The sequence below is a fragment of the Helianthus annuus genome, chromosome 3, assembly GCF_002127325.2.
Source record: "Helianthus annuus cultivar XRQ/B chromosome 3, HanXRQr2.0-SUNRISE, whole genome shotgun sequence".
NCBI lineage: Eukaryota > Viridiplantae > Streptophyta > Magnoliopsida > Asterales > Asteraceae > Helianthus > Helianthus annuus.
The window spans coordinates 23,578,323-23,601,863 of record NC_035435.2 but is presented as its reverse complement, the minus strand read 5'-3'; the positions used below and the strand labels follow the sequence as shown (position 1 = coordinate 23,601,863).

Here is a 23,541-nt window from a genome sequence, read left to right as displayed (position 1 = left end):
TTTTTTACATTTTTGACCTTGTTGACCGACCACACCAGTGAATCTCATCATTTTCCTTATCCAAGAAACTCATTTTTTTATTTTTCTAAATTTTTTTGAATTTTTTTTATTTTCTATTTTTTTTTACTTTTTGATTTTTCAAACGTAAAGCCAGAAAGTAAAGACATATTTTTGGATTTTTGACTTTTTTAAATGTTTTTGTATTTTCTGGAATTTCTCCCCCTAAAATGCGAAAAGGTTACGAAAATGAAAATATTTTTGTATTTTTAGAGTTTTTAAAGAAGATATTTACAAAAAACGATTAGCCAAAGAAGTTTTACTCTCGTTTCACCTTAATGCCATTGACCAAAAGAAGATAATCAAAATGTGACTTATCAAAAGCTTTAGTGAACAGGTCGGCAAGTTGGTGATCAGTGTGGATTTTAACAACATCGATAAGTCTTTTATCAAAACAATCACGTATGAAGTGATATTTAATTTCGATGTGTTTGGTCTTGGAATGCTGCACAGGATTTCTAGTGATCTGTAAGGCAGCATTGTTATCAACGAAAATAGGAGTAGATAGGAATTCAAAACCGTAGTCGCACATTCGTTGTTGGATCCACGGAACTTGGGAGCAAGAACTTGAGGCAGCAATGTATTCAGCTTTACAAGTTGATTGTAACACCTCGAAAATTTGTGTCCAATAAATAAATGACACATGTCGAATACGACAAAAATAATATAAACCCGGATTTAATTAAGATATGTGGTAGGATTTTCGAATATGTCGACATGTTAATTTTATACCTCTGAGCGACTTCGTCATTATAAATCCCGAGACCCTAAGCAAAAATTAATAAGCATCTAATATATCTTAATTGGGTCATTACTAATAATCAAAAGTATCCAAGTTGCTAATATTGGAACCTAAGAAAAATAATGCAATTTAAATCTAGGTTCATGTATCCTACCCTTGATCAACCCCTTTACACTGCATAATGGGGTAGGCATCTAATCAAGTATGGGTTAAAGGCAAGCCAGAAAATTATTCATTGCAAGTTGACCATTCAAATCATGAAAGGTTAATTTTTTTGCCTTTGACAACCGCTTACGGACCATAAGGGTCCTGCCTTACGGACCGTAAGGGGGTGAAAAGGTAAAACATTTCCCGCTACAGGCTTACGGACCGCAAGGCCCATGCCATACGGTCCGTAAGCGACGCCCAGCGACAGCAGCTTGGCTGTTTGCTTTTGTAAACAGTAAAACAGCTTGGTAAGATATTTTGGGGGACATGAACGACCCCTAACCATCTCCTAGGACCCAGGGACACTTGGTGATCATCCAAGAACACTTGTAGCCTTAGTTGTAATGATCTTGAGCTCCCATTTTCACTATAAAAGGCAAGGTAGTGCACACATTTGAAACACACCTCAAACCTGCCTTCTTGATCACTTCTGGAGCTCAAGAGCATTCTTCTAATATCCCTGGTCGTTCACTAAGCTTCTGTAAGTTTGCCTAACCCTTTGTGGTTTAGTTTTTGCCTAGTTTAGCTTAAAAGTCAATTCGTCGTAAATAACGGTTGACTTAGCGATAAATCACAAATGGTCCAGTGGTTTGTCGAATCAAAGGTAGTTATATGTTGGTATTCATGTGGGCATTAAACCCTTAAAAGGGCACCCTCTGATTCCCACTCTAACTAGTTCAAATGACGAGTCAAACTTGCTTAAAAAAGTCAACAGAAAGCTATTTTGCGATTTTACGCATAATCTGTAATGTAGATGGTATGTAACCTGTTTAAACACTCATAAAACATGATAATAAGTATATTAACTAGTCTAAGCTTGTTTGATCTGACCATTTGCTATATTGACCCGGTTCGGAGCCGAAAGTCGCTAAACTTTGACTTTTGCTTTGACTTCAGTTCTGACCTGTTTTAGCGTAATGTAGGTATGCCTTAGGACTCTCTTAGGACCAGGTTACATGATGGTATCACCCTCTGTGACCGGTTCGTTGTTTGGCTCGAGTCTTTTACACCGTTCCGTTAAATGCTTAAAAGTTGACCGTAACGCCCTTTTTAAATTAAAACGAGAATTTCGGACATGTGAAAGGACCATAACCTTGGTTACTGAATTCTAAACATGTCCCTAAAATTTCACGTCAATCCGAGGTCTAGAATAGAAGTTATGCTAAATAGCGCAATTAAAGAAAACTTTTGTAATTAACGGCGCAATTAGCATAACGCCTATCTAAACCGAGATTTCGACACCAAACATTTTACACACTGATATAAAATAATATTTTGGGATTTTTAAAGATTTTTAATTATTTTTGACCTGCTCATAACCTGCGGTTATGGCATCGGTTCGGTAAATACCGAATATGCTCTTTTTGGCCATAACTTGAGTTCTACAAGGTCTTTTGACCCGATTCTAGTTGCTACTGATTTTAAATAATAAATAAATTATTTTGGACTTTATGAACTGTTCAGGAAACTCGGATTTCCTGTAGAACTCAGAAAGCTCTTTAAAAGTCTTTAAAATGATCGAAAAACCCCTACGGGGCGTAAAATGGATTTAAACTCGTTACGGGCATTATGGAAGGTATCCTACTGATACCACAAACTCTTTAAGGCATATTGACTTAGGAAACCAGTGTAGGACTCTTACGGTTACCCGTTACCCCTTTTGCGCGCAAGGTTCGGTTTATGTAACTAGTTTACATAAACTACCCGAGACGGGTCAAACCTTATTGTTTTGACCCCAAAATCCAGAGTGTGGTTATTATACCCAAATAAAACAAGTATTCAAAGTTGTTGTGTCCAAATCACATTCCATTCATAGTTTTCGCCTTTCACGCGATTAAACCGTAACTATCCATTGAAACTGACCGGTCTAAGCTACAGCTAAATTAAAGACCCGTTAGGATTCTAATAGGTTATTTTAAACCTCCGTTCCAGAATAGGAGACCAGTAAAAGCTATCTGCAATTTATTTCGATTAAGGAATTATACTTGCAAAGGTAAATACTTTTGACTTATTTTCCATTATACGGGCTTGGGTTACGGTATATAGCATACCGCTTGATCGAGCATCAAATTCTCCACCATTGAGTGGGTAATTGAATAAATTTGATCGGCTCGTTTAAACAGTCTTGTTACTTAAAAGCCTTTGGGGGGTTAATGACCATGTCCCGGATATCCCTGGCATCATTTTACAAAATGGCCACGACCTAAGCGCGGAGTGTAGGCGTACACTCGTCAGTGCATAAATAGATCGCTGTGGTGTGTCTATTGATCTTTAACCCGGACTTGATCCGGGCTACTGAACGCATAAGGAACATGTAATTCATTCACAAGATTATATATTTAAAAAATTCTCCCAAGTTATAAAAGAATTTGTGCCTTGTGCATTCAAATCAATTTTTTAAACATTTTACAAAAGTGTCAGTTGAATGTATTTACCAGTGTAAATTGACGTATTTTCCCAAAAAGATTAAATGCAGGTACTAAACGTAATCGGCTGACTATAGCTCCTTAGCATCTTAAAGAGTCTCGAAAGCTTATGATGCTTTTGTCTGTTGAACAATACTTTTACTATTTTTGATCCCCTGTGGATACTTTTCGACTATTCGTAATATATTTGATATTACAAACAATGGTTGGAATATAATTATCTTTATGCTTCCGCTGTGCATTCATATATTGTGTGGTTTGACTATATTGTTGCCAACTACGTCACGGTAATCCCCACCGGGCCCACTGGTGAGACATGTGGAAATCGGGGTGTGACAGGTTGGTATCAGAGCCAACGTTGAGTGAATTAAACACTATCTTTAAGTGTTTAATCTTAAAGACACAATTGCACATACTTGAGTCTAGACAAGAACTTAGGACAAATTCGAATTGTTATTCCATTTTGTCTTTTATCAATTATTGTTATTTAAAGGTTTGTTAAGCAGGAAACATGCCGCCAGCAATTAGAAGAGGAAGAGGCAAAGGGCCGATCACTACTCGAAATGATCATGAGGCTGGACCATCGAACATGCAAGCTCCTTCTAGCACGAGGAGCGAAGAACCTCAAAGACATAGAAGAAACCTCTTCGAACCTGCAAGACATTCTACCTCGCATAGCTCGACACCTTCATACCGCCGCTCGTTCAGGCCAAATTCTGAGAATGATCCCAATAACCCTCAACCTTCCTATATACCTCTTCAGCGTTCGGTATCGAACCGTGCTTTTGGCGATCCTACTTCTTTCTTTCAAAGCCAGTTTAACCCGACTGATTATATTTAAGAACCAGCGGGCTTTAACCCGTTGGGACCAGGAGATCACTTCTCCGAAAATAATGCGGAGGATATGGATGAGGACACAGATCCCATAGAACCTACCCGTGGTACTCCCACACACCCTATCGAGATTTCTGATGGATCTTCTTTTCATGGTACACCTTATCAAGGAACAGATAGTTTTCAAGCGCTGTTCAACCAGCACGAGTGGTACTTTACACCCTCCCATCAGACGCCTCAGCAGCAGCAGCAACAAGATCCCTCCGAGGATCCACGTTTCGTGGCAGTTACGCCACCGCCTCCACCACCGGTTCAACCAGAAATTCCTGATCCGCCAAGGCGTAGAAGATCGGGTGCACATATGTCCACCCGAAGAGGGGAATTCCATTTCAGCACCCCTCGACACTCCAGTGGCAGTCACTATCCGCCACTACAAGAAGAAGGACCTTCAAGTCCAGTACAGGAGGCGAACTCCGCACCAGTTGCACCATCTTCGCCACCATTTGGATATGACAACCCAACACCTGCATACACGGGTCCAACGGCATACAACCCGTTTGAGCAGCCGTCGCACACGCATTACAATTATAATTATGAACGCGATCCATACGTGGTAGCGGCAAGGTACAATGCCCTCTATCCCGACGGAGCTTATGGAAACCTTGGGAGACCAGATTACTCAGCTCATGGGTATCCAACACCTCCTAGACCTCCAGTTCAACAACCGTCGCAGCAGCCACGTTTTTCCCCACCAGAACAGGAAGAAATCCTCCACCGGTTGAGTCGTGTGGAACGAGATTTCAAGGAAGAACGAAAGAACAACAGGGGATTCCTTAAGGGTCTAGCGAACCTGTTGAAGGGCAAGAAGAAGAAACGTGACCATTAGCCCTTATATATGTTCTAATCTAATGCCTATTTTAAATCAAGTCCGTGCGTGGACATGTATCGTATTTCAGTCCCTACGTGGACTTATCTTTTAGTCCCTACGCGGACATCTATCTCGTATTTGGTCCCTGCGTGGACTTGTTTTTCTATAAACCTCTGTGTAGGTAAGTACTTGTTTAAAAAGTCCCGTTTAGTGCAGCATGTAATAATTGCTATATGTAATGGAATGTTATGTTATGAATTTCATTTTGTTATTATGTATGAAATAAATCAAGATACATTCCTTTTAAATTGATCTGCCTAATATATATAAAGAATCTCAAAGAGTGAAACCTAGCCAGGTGTCATTTTAAGACCCGGCCAAGATGGTAAGACCTGATTAAAAGATTCAGATTTCCAGTTAACCTCTGTGATCATGTTAACGTTCTTGGCAGATGTGATTCGTTAAAAATCGCACGCGCCATTCTTATATAAGAATCCTTTTAAGGATTCCAAATCCCAAATTAATGATTTCTAAATCTTGGGTTAAATCATCAATGAAGATGATCAGTAATTAAACATCCATTAGTGATGTAGTGCCTACGGGCCAAGCTTATTAAAACATCCATTCGTGATGTAGTGCCTACGGGCCATACTTATTGTCATATAAGACAAAAGACAGTGGTAGTCTATGACTCCCTGTCAGAAAAGGTAAAAGGACTGCGGTTCAAACCTTCATGCCTTGATTCTCTGTAATCTCGGTTTAAATTATAAATGTCCTTGTGACTAGGCCTATTGAGCCAGAATACCTTCATGCTCTGATTCTCTGAAATCATAGCTTATAATTTAAAAGCGTCCTTGTGACTAGGCTTCGTGCCACTAACATTATTGTTATAATTAGGATAAGTATATTCAAATCCTAAATAAAAGTGAGTAATAAATTAACCAAATATGGTCTCTATTACCATGGTTAATGAATTGCCATAAAAGACAATTCCATAATAAACTCCTAAATAAAACTTTTTCGTTATCTTCTGTAGCAGATTCAAGTTATAATGGCTGACCCAAGAGGAGCAGATAGCCATTCAAAGGAAGATGAAAATGATAATGCCCAGATTCATTTGACGAGCACAGAATTAAAAGCTCTTGTCGACGGTGCTGTTAAGGCAGCCCTAGATCAACAGTACGAAGAGTATACTGAATCCCGGAGCAGAACCATATCTAAACCCCACTCAAAACCAAGAACCCACTCAAAATCTCACAACAAACCACCGTCTGAGCCTAAAAGGGGCGATGATAATCACTCATCTAATGAGAACAGTGTCCGTCCAGTAAAAGTGTTTAATGATGCATCTCGCGCCAGGGGCTGCACCTACAAGTATTTTGTATCTTGTAAACCCCGAGACTTCACTGGGGGGAAAGGCGCGGTAGACTGTATGACATGGCTAGACGAGATGGACACCATGGTGGACATTAGTGGTTGCGCAGAGAAGGATGTGGTAAAGTTTGTTTCACAATCATTCAAGGGCGAGGCCCTGGCTTGGTGGAGGTCTCTGGTTCAGGCCTTAGGGAAGGCTGTTTTATACAGCATGACATGGGAGGAATTCATTTCTCTCATCAAGGAGAATTACTGCCCTCAGCATGAGGTTGAAAAGATTGAGTCCGACTTCCTATCATTGGTGATGACAAACCTTGACTGTCAAGCTTACCTCACGAGCTTCAACACGATGTCCCGGTTAGTTCCGTATTTGGTAACCCCAGAACCAAAAAGAATAGCTCGTTTTATCGGTGGGTTAGCCCCCGAGATAAAGGCAAGCATAAAAGCCTCTCGGCCAGCGACCTTCAGATCTGTAGCTGACATTTCTTTGTCCCTTACTCTGGATGCGGTCAGACAACGATCGCTGAGGAACAAAGAAGCTGAAAAGCGAAAGCGTGAAGATGATACTTCACGAAGGTCGAGCAAGAAGCACCGTGGGAACGGTGACAACAAGAGAGGGCCTGAGTCAAGGAGAGATGGGCAATCTAGCAAAAAGCCCAAGTGCAAGAATTGCAAAAGACACCACTTTGGAAAGTGTAGACTCGAATCGAACTCGCAGACTCAGTCGAAGTCATTTGCTTGCGGGTTATGCAAGTCCAAGGAGCACAAGACCTTGGATTGCAAAAAGATCAAGGATGCAACTTGCTATGGTTGCAATGAGAAGGGGCACATTAAAAGCAACTGCCCTAAATATGCCAAGAAGCCTGAAGAGACCAAGAAGACCAATGCGAGAGTCTTCGGGATGGATGCGAAAGAAGCCGTGCTAGACGATAACGTAATCACAGGTACTTTCCTTGTAAATGATATCTTTGCAAGAGTACCTTTTGATTCAGGCGCTGATAAGTCTTTCGTAGATCATAAATTTTGCAAATTGTTGAATATACCTGTCAAAACCTTAAATGTGAATTATGAGGTAGAGCTAGCAGATGGCACCAAAGAGACCGTCTCCACTGTGTTAGATGGATGTGTGATATCCATTAAGAACCACTCTTTTCCTCTATCTCTACTTCCCTTCAAATTGGTCGGGTTTGACATAGTATTGGGTATGGACTGGTTATCTCACAACCAGGCCCAAATCGTCTGCAACAGAAAGCAGGTAGTGGTAAAGACTCCGTGTGGTGAATCGCTTATCATTCGGGGAGATAGCCAGTATGGATTACCTGAGCAAGTGACTATGCTCAAGGCTTCTAAATGTTTAAAGAAAGGTTGTGTCATCTACATGGCACAAGTGATTGTTGATGAGCCTAAACCGAAGATAGAAGACATTCCCATCATTTCTGAGTACCCAGAGGTTTTCCCAGAAGATCTACCTGGTTTACCACCAGATAGGCAAGTGGAATTCAGGATCGATACCATCCCTGGAGCAGCACCTATTGCTAGAGCACCTTACAGGCTAGCACCAACCGAAATGAAGGAGTTGAGAACCCAACTAGATGAACTGCTAGCTAAAGGTTTCATCATGCCTAGTTCATCTCCGTGGGGAGCACCTGTCTTGTTTGTCAAGAAGAAGGACGGATCGATGCGTCTGTGCATCGATTATCGCGAGCTTAATAAAGTCACAATAAAGAATAGGTATCCTTTGCCGAGGATCGACGATTTGTTCGTTCAGTTACAAGGGGAAAGTTATTTCTCGAAGATCGACTTGAGGTCAGGCTACCATCAACTGAAAGTCAGAGATGAAGACGTACATAAAACCGCATTTAGGACTCGTTACGGTCATTATGAGTTCCTAGTGATGCCTTTTGGGCTCACTAATGCACCGGCTGCGTTCATGGACCTCATGAATCGCGTTTGCAAGCCGTACTTAGACAAATTCGTCATCGTTTTCATCGACGATATTCTTATCTACTCTAAGAACCATGCTGACCATGAGAAACACCTTCACTGTATTCTCAAACTCCTGCATCATGAGAAACTCTATGCCAAATTCTCTATGTGCGAATTCTGGCTTCGAGAAGTCCAATTTCTTGGACACGTCGTGAGTGAGCGTGGTATCCAAGTGGATCCCGCTAAAGTAGACGCTGTAATGAATTGGCAAGAGCCAAAGACGCCTACAGAGATTCGTAGTTTCCTGGGATTAGCAGGATTTTACAGGCGATTTATCGAAAATTTTTCACGGATTGTTGCGCCCTTAACATCCTTGACCAAGAAAAAGGAAAAGTTCGTCTGGGGCCCTAAGCAGCAAGAGTCCTTTGAGATTCTGAAGCAAAAGTTGAGCAACGCTCCTGTGCTGACACTACCTGAAGGTACCGAGGAATTCGTGGTTTACTGCGACGCATCACACACCGGCATGGGATGTGTGCTTATGCAGAAAGGCAAGGTTATTGCCTATGCTTCAAGACAGTTAAAGGTGCATGAAAAGAATTACACCACCCATGACTTGAAGTTGGGTTCTGTTGTGTTCGCACTAATACTGTGGAGGCATTATCTGTATGGTATCAAGTTTGTGATCTATTCTGATCACAAAAGCCTTCAACATCTGTTTAATCAGAAGGAATTAAACATGAGGCAACGCCGTTGGATGGAGACTTTAAATGATTATGATTGTGAAATCAGATATCATCCCGGCAAGGCGAATGTAGTCGCTGATGCCTTAAGTCGGAAGGAAAGAGTGAAACCCATCCGAATCAATGCCAAAAGCATTGAAGTGAAGAATAATTTGATTGAAAGGTTGTTAGCTGCACAGAGAGAAGCTGTGTTGGAAGCTAACTATCCTAATGAGAAGCTAGGAGTAACTGAGGAGAAGTTAACTCTTGGTAAGGATGGAATTCTCAGATTGAATGGACGAATATGGGTTCCAATTTACGGAGGACTACGAGATGTTATCCTCCAAGAAGCCCATAGTTCCGAATATTCCGTTCATCCTGGAGCTGATAAAATGTACCAGGATCTAAAGGCAAATTATTGGTGGATAGGCTTGAAAAAGTCTGTAGCCGCTTATGTAGCCAAATGCTTGACTTGTGCGCAAGTCAAAGCTGAGCATCAAAAGTCGTCAGGCTTGCTACAACAGCCTGAACTTCCCGAATGGAAGTGGGAATGCGTAACTGTGGATTTTATTACCAAGTTACCCAAGACAAGGAAAGGAAGTGATACAATATGGGTTATAGTTGACAGACTGACTAAGTCAGCACATTTCCGACATGTTAGCCCAGTTATACGTTGATAAGATTGTAGCCTTGCATGGCATACCTGTGTCTATTATCTCTGACCGAGATACTAGATACACGTCTCATTTCTGGAAAAGTTTCCAGCAATCTTTGGGCACACATTTGAATTTTAGTACGGCCTACCATCCTCAAACAGACGGTCAGAGTGAGCGTACTATTCAGACGTTGGAAGACATGCTACGTGCATGTGCTATCGATTTAGGTGGTAATTGGGATAAGAATCTACCACTAATCGAATTCTCCTACAATAATAGCTACCATACCAGCATTAAGGCTGCGCACTTCGAGGCATTATACGGTAGAAAGTGTAGATCGCCTGTTTGTTGGGCGGACGTTGGAGATGTCCAGTTATCAGGACCAGAGATAGTCTTCGAAACGACGGACAAGATTGTCCAGATTTGAGACCGTCTCAAGGCTGCCCGAGATAGGCAGAAAAGTTACGCAGATCCAAAGCGTAAAGATTTTCACTTCAAAGTAGGTGATAAAGTGTTACTAAAAGTATCACCCTGGAAGGGGGTGATGCGCTTCGGTAAGAAAGGCAAACTAAGCCCGAGATACATAGGACCTTTCGAGGTTATCGAACGTGTCGTGTCAGTTGCCTATAAGTTAAACTTACCTCAAGAGCTCAATGGAATTCACAATGTGTTCCACATCTGCAATCTAAAGAAGTGCTTCGCCGATGAATCATTGGTGATACCACATACAGATGTGCATATAGATGAGAGCTTAAAATTTGTGGAAAAACCTTTGTCGATTGAAGATCGACAGGTAAAGAAGCTTCGAAGAAAGCATGTACCTATAGTAAAGGTCAAGTGGGATGCCCGTAGAGGTCCTGAATTCACGTGGGAGGTTGAATCCACGATGAAAGAAAAATACCCTTATTTGTTTCAGTAAATCTCGGGTCGAGATTTATTTTAAGGGGGTGAGGATGTAACACCTCGAAAATTCGTGTCCAATAAATAAATGACACGTGTCGAATACGACAAAAATAATATAAACCCGGATTTAATTAAGATATGCGGTAGGATTTTTGAATATGTCGACATGTTAATTTTATACCTCTGAGCGACTTCGTCATTATAAATCCCGAGACCCTAAGCAAAAATTAATAAGCATCTAATATATCTTAATTGGGTCATTACTAATAATCAAAAGTATCCAAGTTGCTAATATTGGAACCTAAGAAAAATAATGCAATTTAAATCTAGGTTCATGTATCCTACCCTTGATCAACCCCTTTACACTGCATAATGGGGTAGGCATCTAATCAAGTATGGGTTAAAGGCAAGCCAGAAAATTATTCATTGCAAGTTGACCATTCAAATCATGAAAGGTTAATTTTTCTGCCTCTGACAACCGCTTACGGACCGTAAGGGTCCTGCCTTACGGACCGTAAGGGGATGAAAGGGTAAAACATTTCCCGCTACAGGCTTACGGACCGCAAGGCCCATGCCATACGGTCCGTAAGCGACGCCCAGCGACAGCAGCTTGGTTGTTGGCTGTTGTAAACGGTAAAACAGCTTGGTAAGATATTTTGGGGGACATGAACGACCCCTAACCATCTCCTAGGACCCAGGGACACTTGGTCATCATCCAAGCACACTTGTAGCCTTAGTTGTAATGATCTTGAGCTCCCATTTTCACTATAAAAGGCAAGGTAGTGCACACATTTGAAACACACCTCAAACCTGCCTTCTTGATCACTTCTGGAGCTCAAGAGCATTCTCCTAATATCCCTGGTCGTTCACTAAGCTTCTGTAAGTTTGCCTAACCCTTTGTGTTTTAGTTTTTGCCTAGTTTAGCTTAAAAGTCAATCCGTCGTAAATAACGGTTGACTGAGCGATAAATTGCAAATGGTCCAGTGGTTTGTCGAATCAAAGGTAGTTATATGTTGGTATTCATGTGGGCATTAAACCCTTAAAAGGGCACCCTCTGATTCCCACTCTAACTAGTTCAAATGATGAGTCAAACTTGCTTAGAAAAAGTCAGCAGAAAGCTATTTTGCGATTTTACGCATAATCTGTAATGTAGATGGTATGTAACCTGTTTAAACACTCATAAAACATGATAATAAGTATATTAACTAGTCTAAGCTTGTTTGATCCGACCATTTGCTATATTGACCCGGTTCGGAGCCGAAAGTCGCAAAACTTGGACTTTTGCTTTGACTTCAGTTCTGACCCGTTTTAGTGTAATGTAGGTATGCCTTAGGACTCTCTTAGGACCAGGTTACCTGATGGTATCACCCTCTGTGACCGGTTCGTTGTTTGTCCGAGTCTTTTACACCGTTCCGTTAAATGCTTAAAAGTTGACCGTAACGCCCTTTTTAAATTAAAACGAGAATTTCGGACACGTGAAAGGACCATAACCTTGGTTACTGAATTCTAAACAGGTCCTTAAAATTTTACGTCAATCTGAGGTCTAGAATAGAAGTTATGCTAAATAGCGCAATTAAAGAAAACTTTTGTAATTAACGGCGCAATTAGCATAACGCCTATCTAAACCGAGATTTCGACACCAAACCTTTTACACACTGATGTAAAATAATATTTTGGGATTTTTAAAGATTTTTAATTATTTTTGACCTGCTCATAACCTGCGGTTATGGCATCGGTTTGGTAAATACCGAATATGCCCTTTTTGGCCATAACTTGAGTTCTACAAAGTCTTTTGACCCGATTCCAGTTGCTACTGATTTTAAATAGTAAATAAAGTATTTTGGACTTTATGAACTGTTCGGGAAACTCGGATTTCCTGTAGAACTCAGAAAGCTCTTTAAAAGTCTTTAAAATGACCGAAAAACCCCTACGGGGCGTAAAATGGATTTAAACTCGTTACGAGCATTATGGAAGGTATCCTACTGATACCACAAACTCTTTAAGGCATATTGACTTAGGAAACCAGTGTAGGACTCTTCCGGTTACCCGTTACGCCTTTTGCGCGCACGGTTCGGTTTATTTAACTAGTTTACATAAACTAGCCGAGACGGGTCAAACCTTATTGTTTTGACCCCAAAATCCAGAGTGTGGTTATTATACCCATATAAAACACGTCTTCAAACTTTTTGGGTCCAAATCACATTCCATTCACGGTTTTCGCCTTTCACGCGATTAAACCGTAACTATCCGTTGAAACTGACCGGTCTAAGCTACGGCTAAATTAAAGACCCGTTAGGATTCTAATAGGTTATTTTAAACCTCCGTTCCAGAATAGGAGACCAGTAAAAGCTATCTTCAATTTATTTTGATTAAGGAATTATACTTGCAAAGGTAAATACTTTTGACTTGTTTTCCGTTATACGGGCTTGGGTTACGGTATATAACATACCGCTTGCTCGAGCATCAAATTCTCCACCGTTCAGTGGGTAATTGAATAAATTTGATCGGCTCGTTTAAATAGTCTTGTTACTTAAAAGCCTTTGGGGGGTTAATGACCATGTCCCAGATATCCCTGGCATCATTTTACGAAATGGCCACGACCTAAGCGCGGAGTGTAGGCGTACACTCGTCAGTGCATAAATAGATCGCTGTGGTGTGTCTATTGATCTTTAACCCGGACTTGATCCGGGCTACTGAACGCATAAGGAACATGTAATTCATTCACAAGATTATATATTTAAAAAATTCTCCCAAGTTATAAAAGAATTTGTGCCTTGTGAATTCAAATCAATTTTTTTAAACATTTTACAAAAGTGTCAGTTGAATGTATTTACCAGTGTAAACTGACGTATTTTCCCAAAAAGATTAAATGCAGGTACTAAACGTAATCGGCTGACTATAGCTCCTTAGCATCTTAAAGAGACTCGCAAGCTTATGATGCTTTTGTCTGTTGAACAATACTTTTACTATTTTTGATCCCCTGTGGATACTTTTCGACTATTCGTAATACAATTGATATTACAAACAATGGTTGGAATATAATTATCTTTATGCTTCCGCTGTGCATTCATATATTGTGTGGTTTGACTATATTGTTGCCTACTACGTCACGGTCCCACCGGGCCCACCGGTGAGACACGTGGAAATCGGGGTGTGACATTGATATAGCAACACAGGTCTGTTTCTTGCACTGCCATGTGACCAGGCGATTTCCTAAAACTGACATCCAACCGTTGTAGATTTGCCGTCGATTATGCAGCCACCAAAATCCGAATCACTGAACGCGATCAAGTTGAAGCTATCATCCCTAGGGTACCAAAGACCGATGACCGGGCAACCCTTCAAATAGCGAAAAATCGATTTTACAGCTCCCAGATGTGAGGTCTTCGGGTTGACTTGATATCTTGCGAGCAGGCATGTAGGGTACATTATGTCAGGCCTCGAGGGTGTGAGATACATGAGAGATCCGATCATTACGCTATAATGTGAAGAGTTAATGCTTTCACCCTTCAAATCCGAAGTAATCCCGTGATTCTGCGGAAGTGGGGTACCAGTGGGCGTTGCATCAGACATCTGGAACCAGCTCAAGATGTCACCAACATATTTAGTCTGGTGGATGAATATCCCAAACTCAGTTTGCTGAACTTGTAAGCCCAAAAGAAATTCATTTCCCCCATTGCGCTCATATCGAATTTCTCCTACATAACACGCTCAAATTGCCTGCACAAAGCATCATTAGTTGAACTAAATATGATATTGTTAGGACCGGTTTTCGACTCCGAAACGATTGCGTGTGACACGTTCGACGTGCGGAATCCATGAACGTGTGTGACCGAACACGCGAGACGTAATATAACTATGATTCTTTGATAAATCTGAAAACGTACAAGAAATGTGAATCACCTTGCCACTTTCTCTCTCTAGATTCTCTCTCTAACCTTCAAAAGCTCCAAGTCTCTAATGTGGCCAAAAGTCTCCAAAAGTTATAAATGAGAACCCTAATGGTTCTATTTATAGGCCAAGGTGAAAAGGAAGGTTTCCTTATTTATAGAAATGGCACCTTGCCTTTTCTATTAAAATATTACAATATAAGCCTAGGTTTCTTCAGTTTCAGCTACGGTTTGAATTGACGGAGGCGATAGACATATATGCACCAACAGACTCCCCCATGGATATTGCCGCAGTCAATCCGTAGTCAAACACGTAGCGACTTGTCTTTCTCTCTCTCTCTCTCTTTGAGTCTTCTTGAAACTTTAACACATCTTCAACAACATAGACTCCCTGTTTCTTGAACAGTATCCCCGTGGATCTGTCTTTAGCTTCAGCTGCTCCTCCTTTCAGTAGACTCTTTCTTCAGGCTCCCCCTTTCGTCAAGCTTCCGTGCTTTTAGGATCGACACCTGGTTTTCCGGATACAAGCTCCTTTAGGATAGATACATGGCTCCTTGAATGCATGCTCCCCCTTGCGATGAGCTCGTCTTCAGACTCCCCCACAGACTCGGTTGTCGGGATCGTAGTCTTGTACAACATCTGCAACACTCAAACATTTATAAGTAACATCTTTTTGAACATCCAGGATTAAAAATCCTGGCTCTCTCAGCATAAGCTAAAATATTTTTACAATGAAAGCTTTTTCGATTGACCAGGAATCGTGACCTGGCTCTTTTAAACTTTCTAAATCAACATCCTGGCTCTAAGATATAATAATATGGATATATCCAGGAATACTTGATTCTCTCCTCCTATCAACAATCTTAAAAGATTTGGCAGTTTTAGTGAACAGAATCGGAAACTGGCTCTATACAACAGATTTAACAATAATAGCATCCAAATCCCTCATAGTTAATCATCCAAGTCCAAATTAATGACCTTGGAGATATCACAAACTGTTTTTGACTTTTGAATTAAAAACTTCAAGTTTCAAATTAATGAACTTGTTTTATTTTCAGAAACATGATTGAAGATTTTGAAACTCAGCTCTTAGACATCCGTTGTCGAAATTAAAGTGAAATAAAAATCTTTTTGTAAAGTTCTGAAACATAAAGCAGTAAAGAAATATTTACAGACATATTTACACACTATATTTTTGTTTGAGTTCGCGTCAGAGGATCATATCAGTCTATGACAATCACTAGCACCGTTGAGCTTTAAACACTTTAAGTTCTAAACGATTCACTTAGATTGTCAGTATACTGATCCACTTAAATTTTCACACAAAATTAAACTGTTTCGAGATACAGATTAGTGTTTTAAGGACTTAAACTTATTCGCGTGTCCCACCTTAGAATATACTCCCGTATCCAGACTCCTATATTCAGTCTTACAGGTGAATGTACACTAATAGTATCTGTAAACGGGTAATGCGAGACCATGAGAGCTCAGGTTAGAACTTCCGTTCAGACAAAGAGATGATGGCTCGACTTTAGGTGTGTCCCGTTTGGGGATCTTTTCTTCAACAACACATGATTAGCATTTTTTCAATGTTTCATCATTTTTTATGCTGAGGGTGAGCTTTAAGATTAAAGTAGTGCAGAGTATTATACGAGGACTAGGCTATTGCTCTCGCAAAATCAGAAGTCCCGGTATAATACCCCAGATATCATTACGTACAAAGACCTAGTATGTCAGAAATAGAAAGCCCTTCAAACAAGATTTCGGGGGTTACCCATATATCTGAGAGATGTTCCCCACGAGATAAGTAAGTATTTGATATTTAGGTTTATATCTCGACAACAATCTACTAAGCGTGTAAACACCTACTGGCATATCATCAATGAGACCGTTTATCACATTTGTCTTTCCATTTCTTTAGCGTACTGTGATTGTCTACTGATGTACTATCATTTTCTCTTTTTACACAAAACTCTTTTTGAAATTTATCATGTTTTCGGCTTTTTCAAATTTTATAATGTTTTGTATTTTCTGAAATTTTTACTCCCCCTAAAATTCAAAACATTTAAAGAAAATTTGACAACCGGATACTGATAACTCTGTCTCGCCATCCATTTTCTGCTTCTGATGCTCTATTTTGCACAAAAGATAACGTACCCCCATGATTTACAACTGATGTCTTTAGAATTATACACATTTTACATATCAAATTCCCCATATTTTGAGTGGTTTGTTTATGGTTTTCCCGAGTTTTCGATACTGATTTCATTAAATTATGAATTGGCAGGAATTGGTGAAAAAAACCTGTTGATTATGCGGTAAAAACGAAGGAAACGGACGAAGCAGAGATAACACAGAAAAGCATGTCAGAAAGTGTTGATTAACAAATGAAATCTGTTGCAGAGGAGTTCTTACGAATCGAGCGGAAATCGAGTCAAATACACGAAGAAATGAGCACACGAGGAAAAGTTGAGTGAAACAGTGCGGTATAAAAGAGTCTAAAGTTAAAACGGCCATATCTTGAGTTAGAAAATGAGTTACGGGATGTATAATATATGAATTCGGGGTAGCTCGACAAGGAAAAGCCAAAAATTGGGTTTGTTTTTCTGGAAACCTTACGGACCGTAAGAGAAAAGGCCTTACGATCCGTAAGGCCTGCGAATTACGGAAAAAAACTATAAAAACGCTATTCAGCCCTAGGGTTTGATAATTCACGCAACACAGGCAATTTTGGAGCACTTGTGGACGAATTTGAGGCATCTTGGAGCTGTGCAAGAGTCTTGGAAGCTTTCGGTTCGAGTTTGGAGATTTTCGGGTTCGTTAAACATTAGTTTTCGGTTTCTATTCGACTTGAACTATGAATTCAGTTTGTTTCAGACCTTGTTTTGTTGAATTCTTGAATATTATGAGTAGCTAAACCTCATAACTACCTAGGTTTTGATGACCTAGAGGATTGTTATGCGTTTGTGACAAGTTTTCGGTTATTTGATGTGATTTACATAACTTTTCTTTGATATTGATCTTGATATTGCATGTTGGTATGTTTTGGTTATTTTATTAGTTAATAAATTCAGCGGTTTAGGCACGAAGAAATTCCCCCTAGACTTAGGATTTAATTTAATTCGATGATCTTAGGATTTTCGAGTTAGCTATTGTGTTGAGAAATTGACCAAGTTGACTAATAATTAAAATCACTATATTAAAACTTGCATCCTCATCTTGTGACTCGAAAGACGATTATGGTGAGCTAGGTTATTAGATAATTATTGGTGGGTAGATTGGGTGACCGATAGCTCGGGCTCGTTTATTGCATCGTAATTAAGGTTTCCTAGGATTTCAATTATCAAAGTTGGGTTTGCTTTGCGATTTTGGGATCTACTCTTAACATAACTGTCTCTGAGGTCAAAAGGATTCTATTTTTGTAGGATTTGGTATCGATAGCTCGAGCCGGTTCGTTCTAGCACTTCACATTTAGTCTTGCTTTTTCATTTGGGACATCTCTAGCGGGGGGGGGGGGGGTCAATTGAGGGAAATAGATATTTAGCCGTTATCATTGTCACATTAGCATTGCATGATTCTAGGGATTCGACACCTAGGTAGCCTTTACCTCATATATATTTGATCACAATTTGCTCGCGTGTTTGCTTCATTTGTTGGCTTTGTTTCGTACGTCTTCTTATTTAATTTAGTTATTATTTAATTATTAAAAATCACTTGCAAATCAAACTTAAAAATTGACTTTTTATTCGACAAAGGTTCATTATCTAGAGTTTGCATATAGTGTCCACGGATTGATATCCGGTCTTGCCATCTACACTAGACTGCGACCGGTGCACTTGCCGATTGTGTGTGGTTTAGGTTGTGATTCCATTTTTAAAACTTGTTCGAAATTCATAGATACATTTTCACACATCAAGTTTTTGGCGCCGTTGCCGGGGACACTGGCACTTTAGAGAACGACCCGAGTCGTCTATTTAGTTATTTACTTGCTTTCATAGATTTCGATTGCCTTTAGGTGCCTTTTGCTTGCAATTTGTGTCTTTAGGGTTAGATTTGCTTTAGTATCTAGGTTAGTAATTTCAGCATTGTATGCGCCATACTCGTTCACAAGGGCCACCTTCGTTTGTTGCTTCATATGAGCCCGAGCGAGATTTCCACGAGCGTCTTCGCACCTTTCGAGCTAGTCAGGTACACATTCCATTTTCTGCTTTTACTATGGGTGACAATGAGGCCCCAATTAGGAGAGTCGTTGCAGACTACGCCCGTCCGAACGCGGCCAATGCTCAATCCAGCATTACCCAACCCGCTATCGGAGATAATCGCTGGCAGATTCCGCCGGAGATCATCACGATGGTTACGAACACCATCCAGTTCCATGGGTTACCTTCTGAGGACCCGAATGTCTATCTTTCTCGCTTTTCAGCTATCTGCGATACGTTTCAGGAGCAGGGCGTCAGCGAGGATGCCTGCAAGCTGCGTCTATTTCCATTCTCGCTTGCCGACCGTGCTCATGCTTGGTTGGAATCCCTTCCTGCGGGATCCATCACCACTTGGGCATGGATGAAAGACAAGTTCTTGGGCAAGTACTTTCCTCCTGCCAAAACTGCTCGTCTGAGGAGCATGATTCAAGAGTTTCGCCAAAAGGAGGGAGAGTCTTTCTATGAGACATGGGAGCGATTCAAGGAGTTGTTACTCAAGTGTCCTCATCACGGATTCGAGGATTGGGTGTTAGTTGAGAAGTTCTATTATGGAGTGACGCCCGCTACGAGGAATATGCTGAACACCACTGCTGGTGGCAATCTGATGACCTCCAAGACACCAGAGGAGTGCATGGATATGTTCGAAGATATAGCGATGAGTAGCTACGAGTTTCCTGAGTCTAGAGATTCATCCGCTACACATAGAGGAGTACACAAGGTCGATGAAGTCACTAGGATGCAAGCACAGATTGACGCTCTGCAAAAGCAGGTGGGTGATATGAAGATACAGAAGGAGCAACTATGCGAGATATGTACTGGGAAGCATGACACAACCGCGTGTCCTATTGCTCCTACTGAGTCACCAGAGCAGGTAGAGTTTGTGAGTAATCGAAATCAAGGAAATTTCGGGGAGCGTTACAATTCGAATTGGAAGAATCACCCGAATTTCAGCTGGAAGAACAACAGCCCACCGGGGTTTTAGCCGCGTCAGAGTTTGTTTCAGGACGTAGGAGCAGGATCGAGTTCAGGTGCGAATAACTCGACATTAAAGGAGATGCTAAGGAAGAACCAGGAGACATTAGCTCAGCAGACTCAGTTGCTTACACAGTTCATCATGCAGGGGGATGCTCGACATCGGGAGACACAGGCAAGGTTATTGGAGCACGAGACTTACATGAAAAATCAGAGTGCAACGTTCCAAAACCTTGAGAGGACTGTAGGTGCGATGTCAGAGAAGTTGAATTAGAGACCTCCTGGTGGTCTCCCCGGTAGCATTGTTGAGAACCCAAATGCCACTGCGAATGCTGTTACTACAAGGAGTGGTCGAGGAGGTGTAGAGGTCGAGCCGGTAGTCGATGAGGACCCGGAGGTCGACGAGGAGATTGAGATGGAGACACCAGCTGGCAAAGTGCACCCTAGGCTACGCCCAACAAGTACAGCACAGTCCAGCGGGTCTCCAGTAGAGAAGAAGGATGCTGAGAAGGAGCCGATGAGGGTGTACAAGCCGACACCCCTTACCCTGGTAGGTTAATGAAGGGTAAGGACGTGGAGCAGTATGGTCGGTTTATGGAGATGCTGAAGAAGCTACACGTGAACATTCCATTTGTAGAGGCCTTGTCGAAGATGCCGAAGTACGCGAAGTTTCTCAAGGATTTGCTCACGAATAAGAAGAAGCTGGAGGACCTTTCTACTGTCACCCTGAGCGAGAAGTGTTCTGCCGTCTTGCAGAATAAACTACCGAAGAAGGTGTCTGATCCTGGTAGCTTCACCATTCCGTGTCTGATTGGAAATCTTATCGTCAGCAATGCGCTGGCAGACCTAGGGGCTAGCATAAATCTTATGCCATATTCCATCTTTGCTAAGCTCAATCTAGGCGAGCCATCTCCTACGCGCATGAGTCTTCAGTTGGCTGATCGGTCAGTGAAGTTCCCGAGGGGGATTGTAGAGAATATGCTAGTGAAGGTCGACAAGTTCGTTTTTCCAGCTGACTTCATCATCCTTGACATGGACGAGGACTCTGGGGTCCCACTGATATTAGGTCGTCTATTCCTTGCCACTGCACGAGCACTCATTGACGTGCACGATGGCAAGTTGACTCTTCGAGTAGACGAGGATGAGGTTACATTCAACATTCAGCGTTCTATGAGGCATACCCAGCAGCATGATGACACTCTATACTTTATTGATACTCTTATGTCACAAATGGGTGGCCTTCTCAGCGAGATTTGTGGGAGAGATGCGTCTGATACGCATGATGCGAGTATGGATGATCAGGGGAGTGAGGTCACTGAGTTAGATGTTAAGCAGGACCCTCTGCCGCAGGCTACCGAGCCTTCCCCTAGATTTGAGGTGTTTGAGGCCATCAAAGAAGAAGAGAAAATGGCTGACGAGTTTGATAGCTGGCCCGTGAAAGAAGTAGATGTTGTCTTCCCACTCACACAAACAAGAACACGGGAGAAGGCGCAAAGAAGCTTGGATCAACATGTTGTAATGGTGCAGAGATGGTATAAAAAGAAGGAGGAACCACTTAAGTTTGCACAACACCATTCTCCTCATTACATGCCACGAATCAAGTTTGGTCCAGGTAAGTTGTAGGATCGGAATCTGACCCGAACGAGTCAATCAGAGGAGTTTGATCAGATACAGGTGCGGAAAACAAGTACCTGACGTAGAAACAGCTAGATATCTTCTTAATTCTCTTTTCTCATTAATTTGACAGCTTTTACAATCGATTCTCACACCGGCAGCACCTCGGTATGGAATTTCGGAAGATTACAAATGTGGACCTCTCTTATGGTATTTATAGGAGATGTGGGCCTCTTATACGGACGTGACGAATAAGAGGGCCAGGTATGTCCGTATAAGGGGTCCAGGAATGTGTGAGGTGGGCCTCTTATTCGGCATGTCCGAATAAGCGGTCCAAGACTCTAAAACACCTAAACTCTCCAGTTTTCTCGTAAAAGCGCCCTAATCTATACAATACAATGAAAGACTCGATCTAAGACGAAATCAACAGATGTAGTGCACCAACAGACTCCCCCTCAGATGTTGATGGAGTCGACTATCGAATCACAACAATGCTGCGTCTTCACATCTTCAGTATTGATCAGCCTCTGGGCTTTCCTTTCTATCTGTCTTCAGACTCCCCCTCTCGATTTAGTGGCATTCCTTTGTTCTTCAGTAACATCTTCAGGATCGACGCCTGGCTTTCCTGTATAAACTCTACCTCAAAATAAATTTCTTTCACATATAAAATTCAAACATATAATCCTGCATCAATTCACACTTTCCTTCAAAACAAACACAGATTTTGATGAACCACTTGAAAGGATAGATTTAAGAAAACATTTAATTTCATACACGCACTCCCCCTCAAGTATTAATCATCATGTTTAGCACTCGGAATATTGAAAATCAGCTATTCAACATCAGTTGTCAAAATTCTTTTTGACTTTTTCAAAATTTTATGCTAAAACACACTAAAAATCTTTTTGGATTTTCTGAGTAAAAAGCAGAAATGAAATATTTACAAACAATATTTTTGTGAGCTCGTGCAAGAGGATCATATCAGTTTTGAGACATATCATCAACACCGTTAAGCTTTAGACATTTTAAGTTTTAAACAATTTACCTAGATTGACAGTATATTGGTCCACATTAAATTTTCACGCAAATTTCAATCGATTCGAGATACGATATTAGTGTTTTAGAGACTTGAACTTGATTATGTATCACTCCACTTGAATATACTCCCATATCCAGATCTCAATGTTCAGATTTACAGGTAAATATACTACAACTGATATCTGTATATAATTTAGGTAAAATGCGAGGGCTGAGGGATCTCAGGTCGATACTTCCGTATGCGCAGAGAGATATCAGCTTCGACATAAAGGTGTGTCCCCTTTAGGAGATCTTTTCAGCTACAACAACTGATTATCAATTTTATTGTCTAATCAGCTGAGGGTTTAATGCTATGTTTCAAGCATTTTGCAGCAAGTATTATCCAGAGACTAGGTCAGAACTTCCATTCAGCAGAAGTCCCGGGATAATACCCCAGATATCACAGAGTATAAAAACCTAGTATATCAGAAAAAGAAACCTTTCAAACGAGATTTCAGGGGTTACCTGTATATCCAAGAATAGTTACCCACAAATCAAGCAAGTTATATTTAGGTTTATATCTCGTTTCAATTTACTAAATGTGCAAAAATCTACTATGAAAATCTACTGACACATCCACAGTAAGATTGTTTATTACTTTTAAACATTTCATATCTTTAGCGTGTTCAGATAGTCCACTGATGTACTATCATTTCCTCTTTTACGCAACAAAAACTCATTTTTCAGTTTTATCATGTTTTTGACTTTTTCAAATTTTTTGATGTTTTTGGATTTTCTAAAAAATTCTTACTCCCCCTAAAATTCAAATACATCTAAAGAAAAATTGAAAACAAACTATACAGAACATGACAACTGATATCAAATTACCTCAAATCATCATTCACTCGGCATAAACAATCAGAACTTCCCCTATCAACAAACTATTTTCCCATTTAGATTTCAAAACACTTAAGTTTGTTTTAATCAAAATGGTTTTTCCGGAAAATAAGTTTGATTGATTTTACCACTTGAAATTTACCACTTGTAAGTTATCAAGGATTCGGGGATGTGGTTCATCATCTTGTCTTCCAACCAGATGTAGGAAAATACAAGTACAATTTAATGTCCTTGATTTAC

General features: G+C 40.7%; 1 protein-coding gene and 1 non-coding gene across 2 annotated transcripts; one reads left to right on the top strand and one right to left on the bottom strand.

Annotated features, from left to right (window-relative positions):
* Nucleotides 1-18,817: 18,817 nt before the first annotated feature.
* On the top strand, nucleotides 18,818-19,783 carry LOC110931365. Its single transcript, XM_022174762.1, has one exon. The coding sequence runs from the start codon at nucleotides 18,818-18,820 to the stop codon at nucleotides 19,781-19,783; it is 966 nt and encodes a 321-aa protein (XP_022030454.1).
* Nucleotides 19,211-19,317, bottom strand: LOC118490800. Its single transcript, XR_004890025.1, has one exon. It is a non-coding gene; the product is annotated as a small nucleolar RNA R71 (small nucleolar RNA).
* Nucleotides 19,784-23,541: the final 3,758 nt, after the last annotated feature.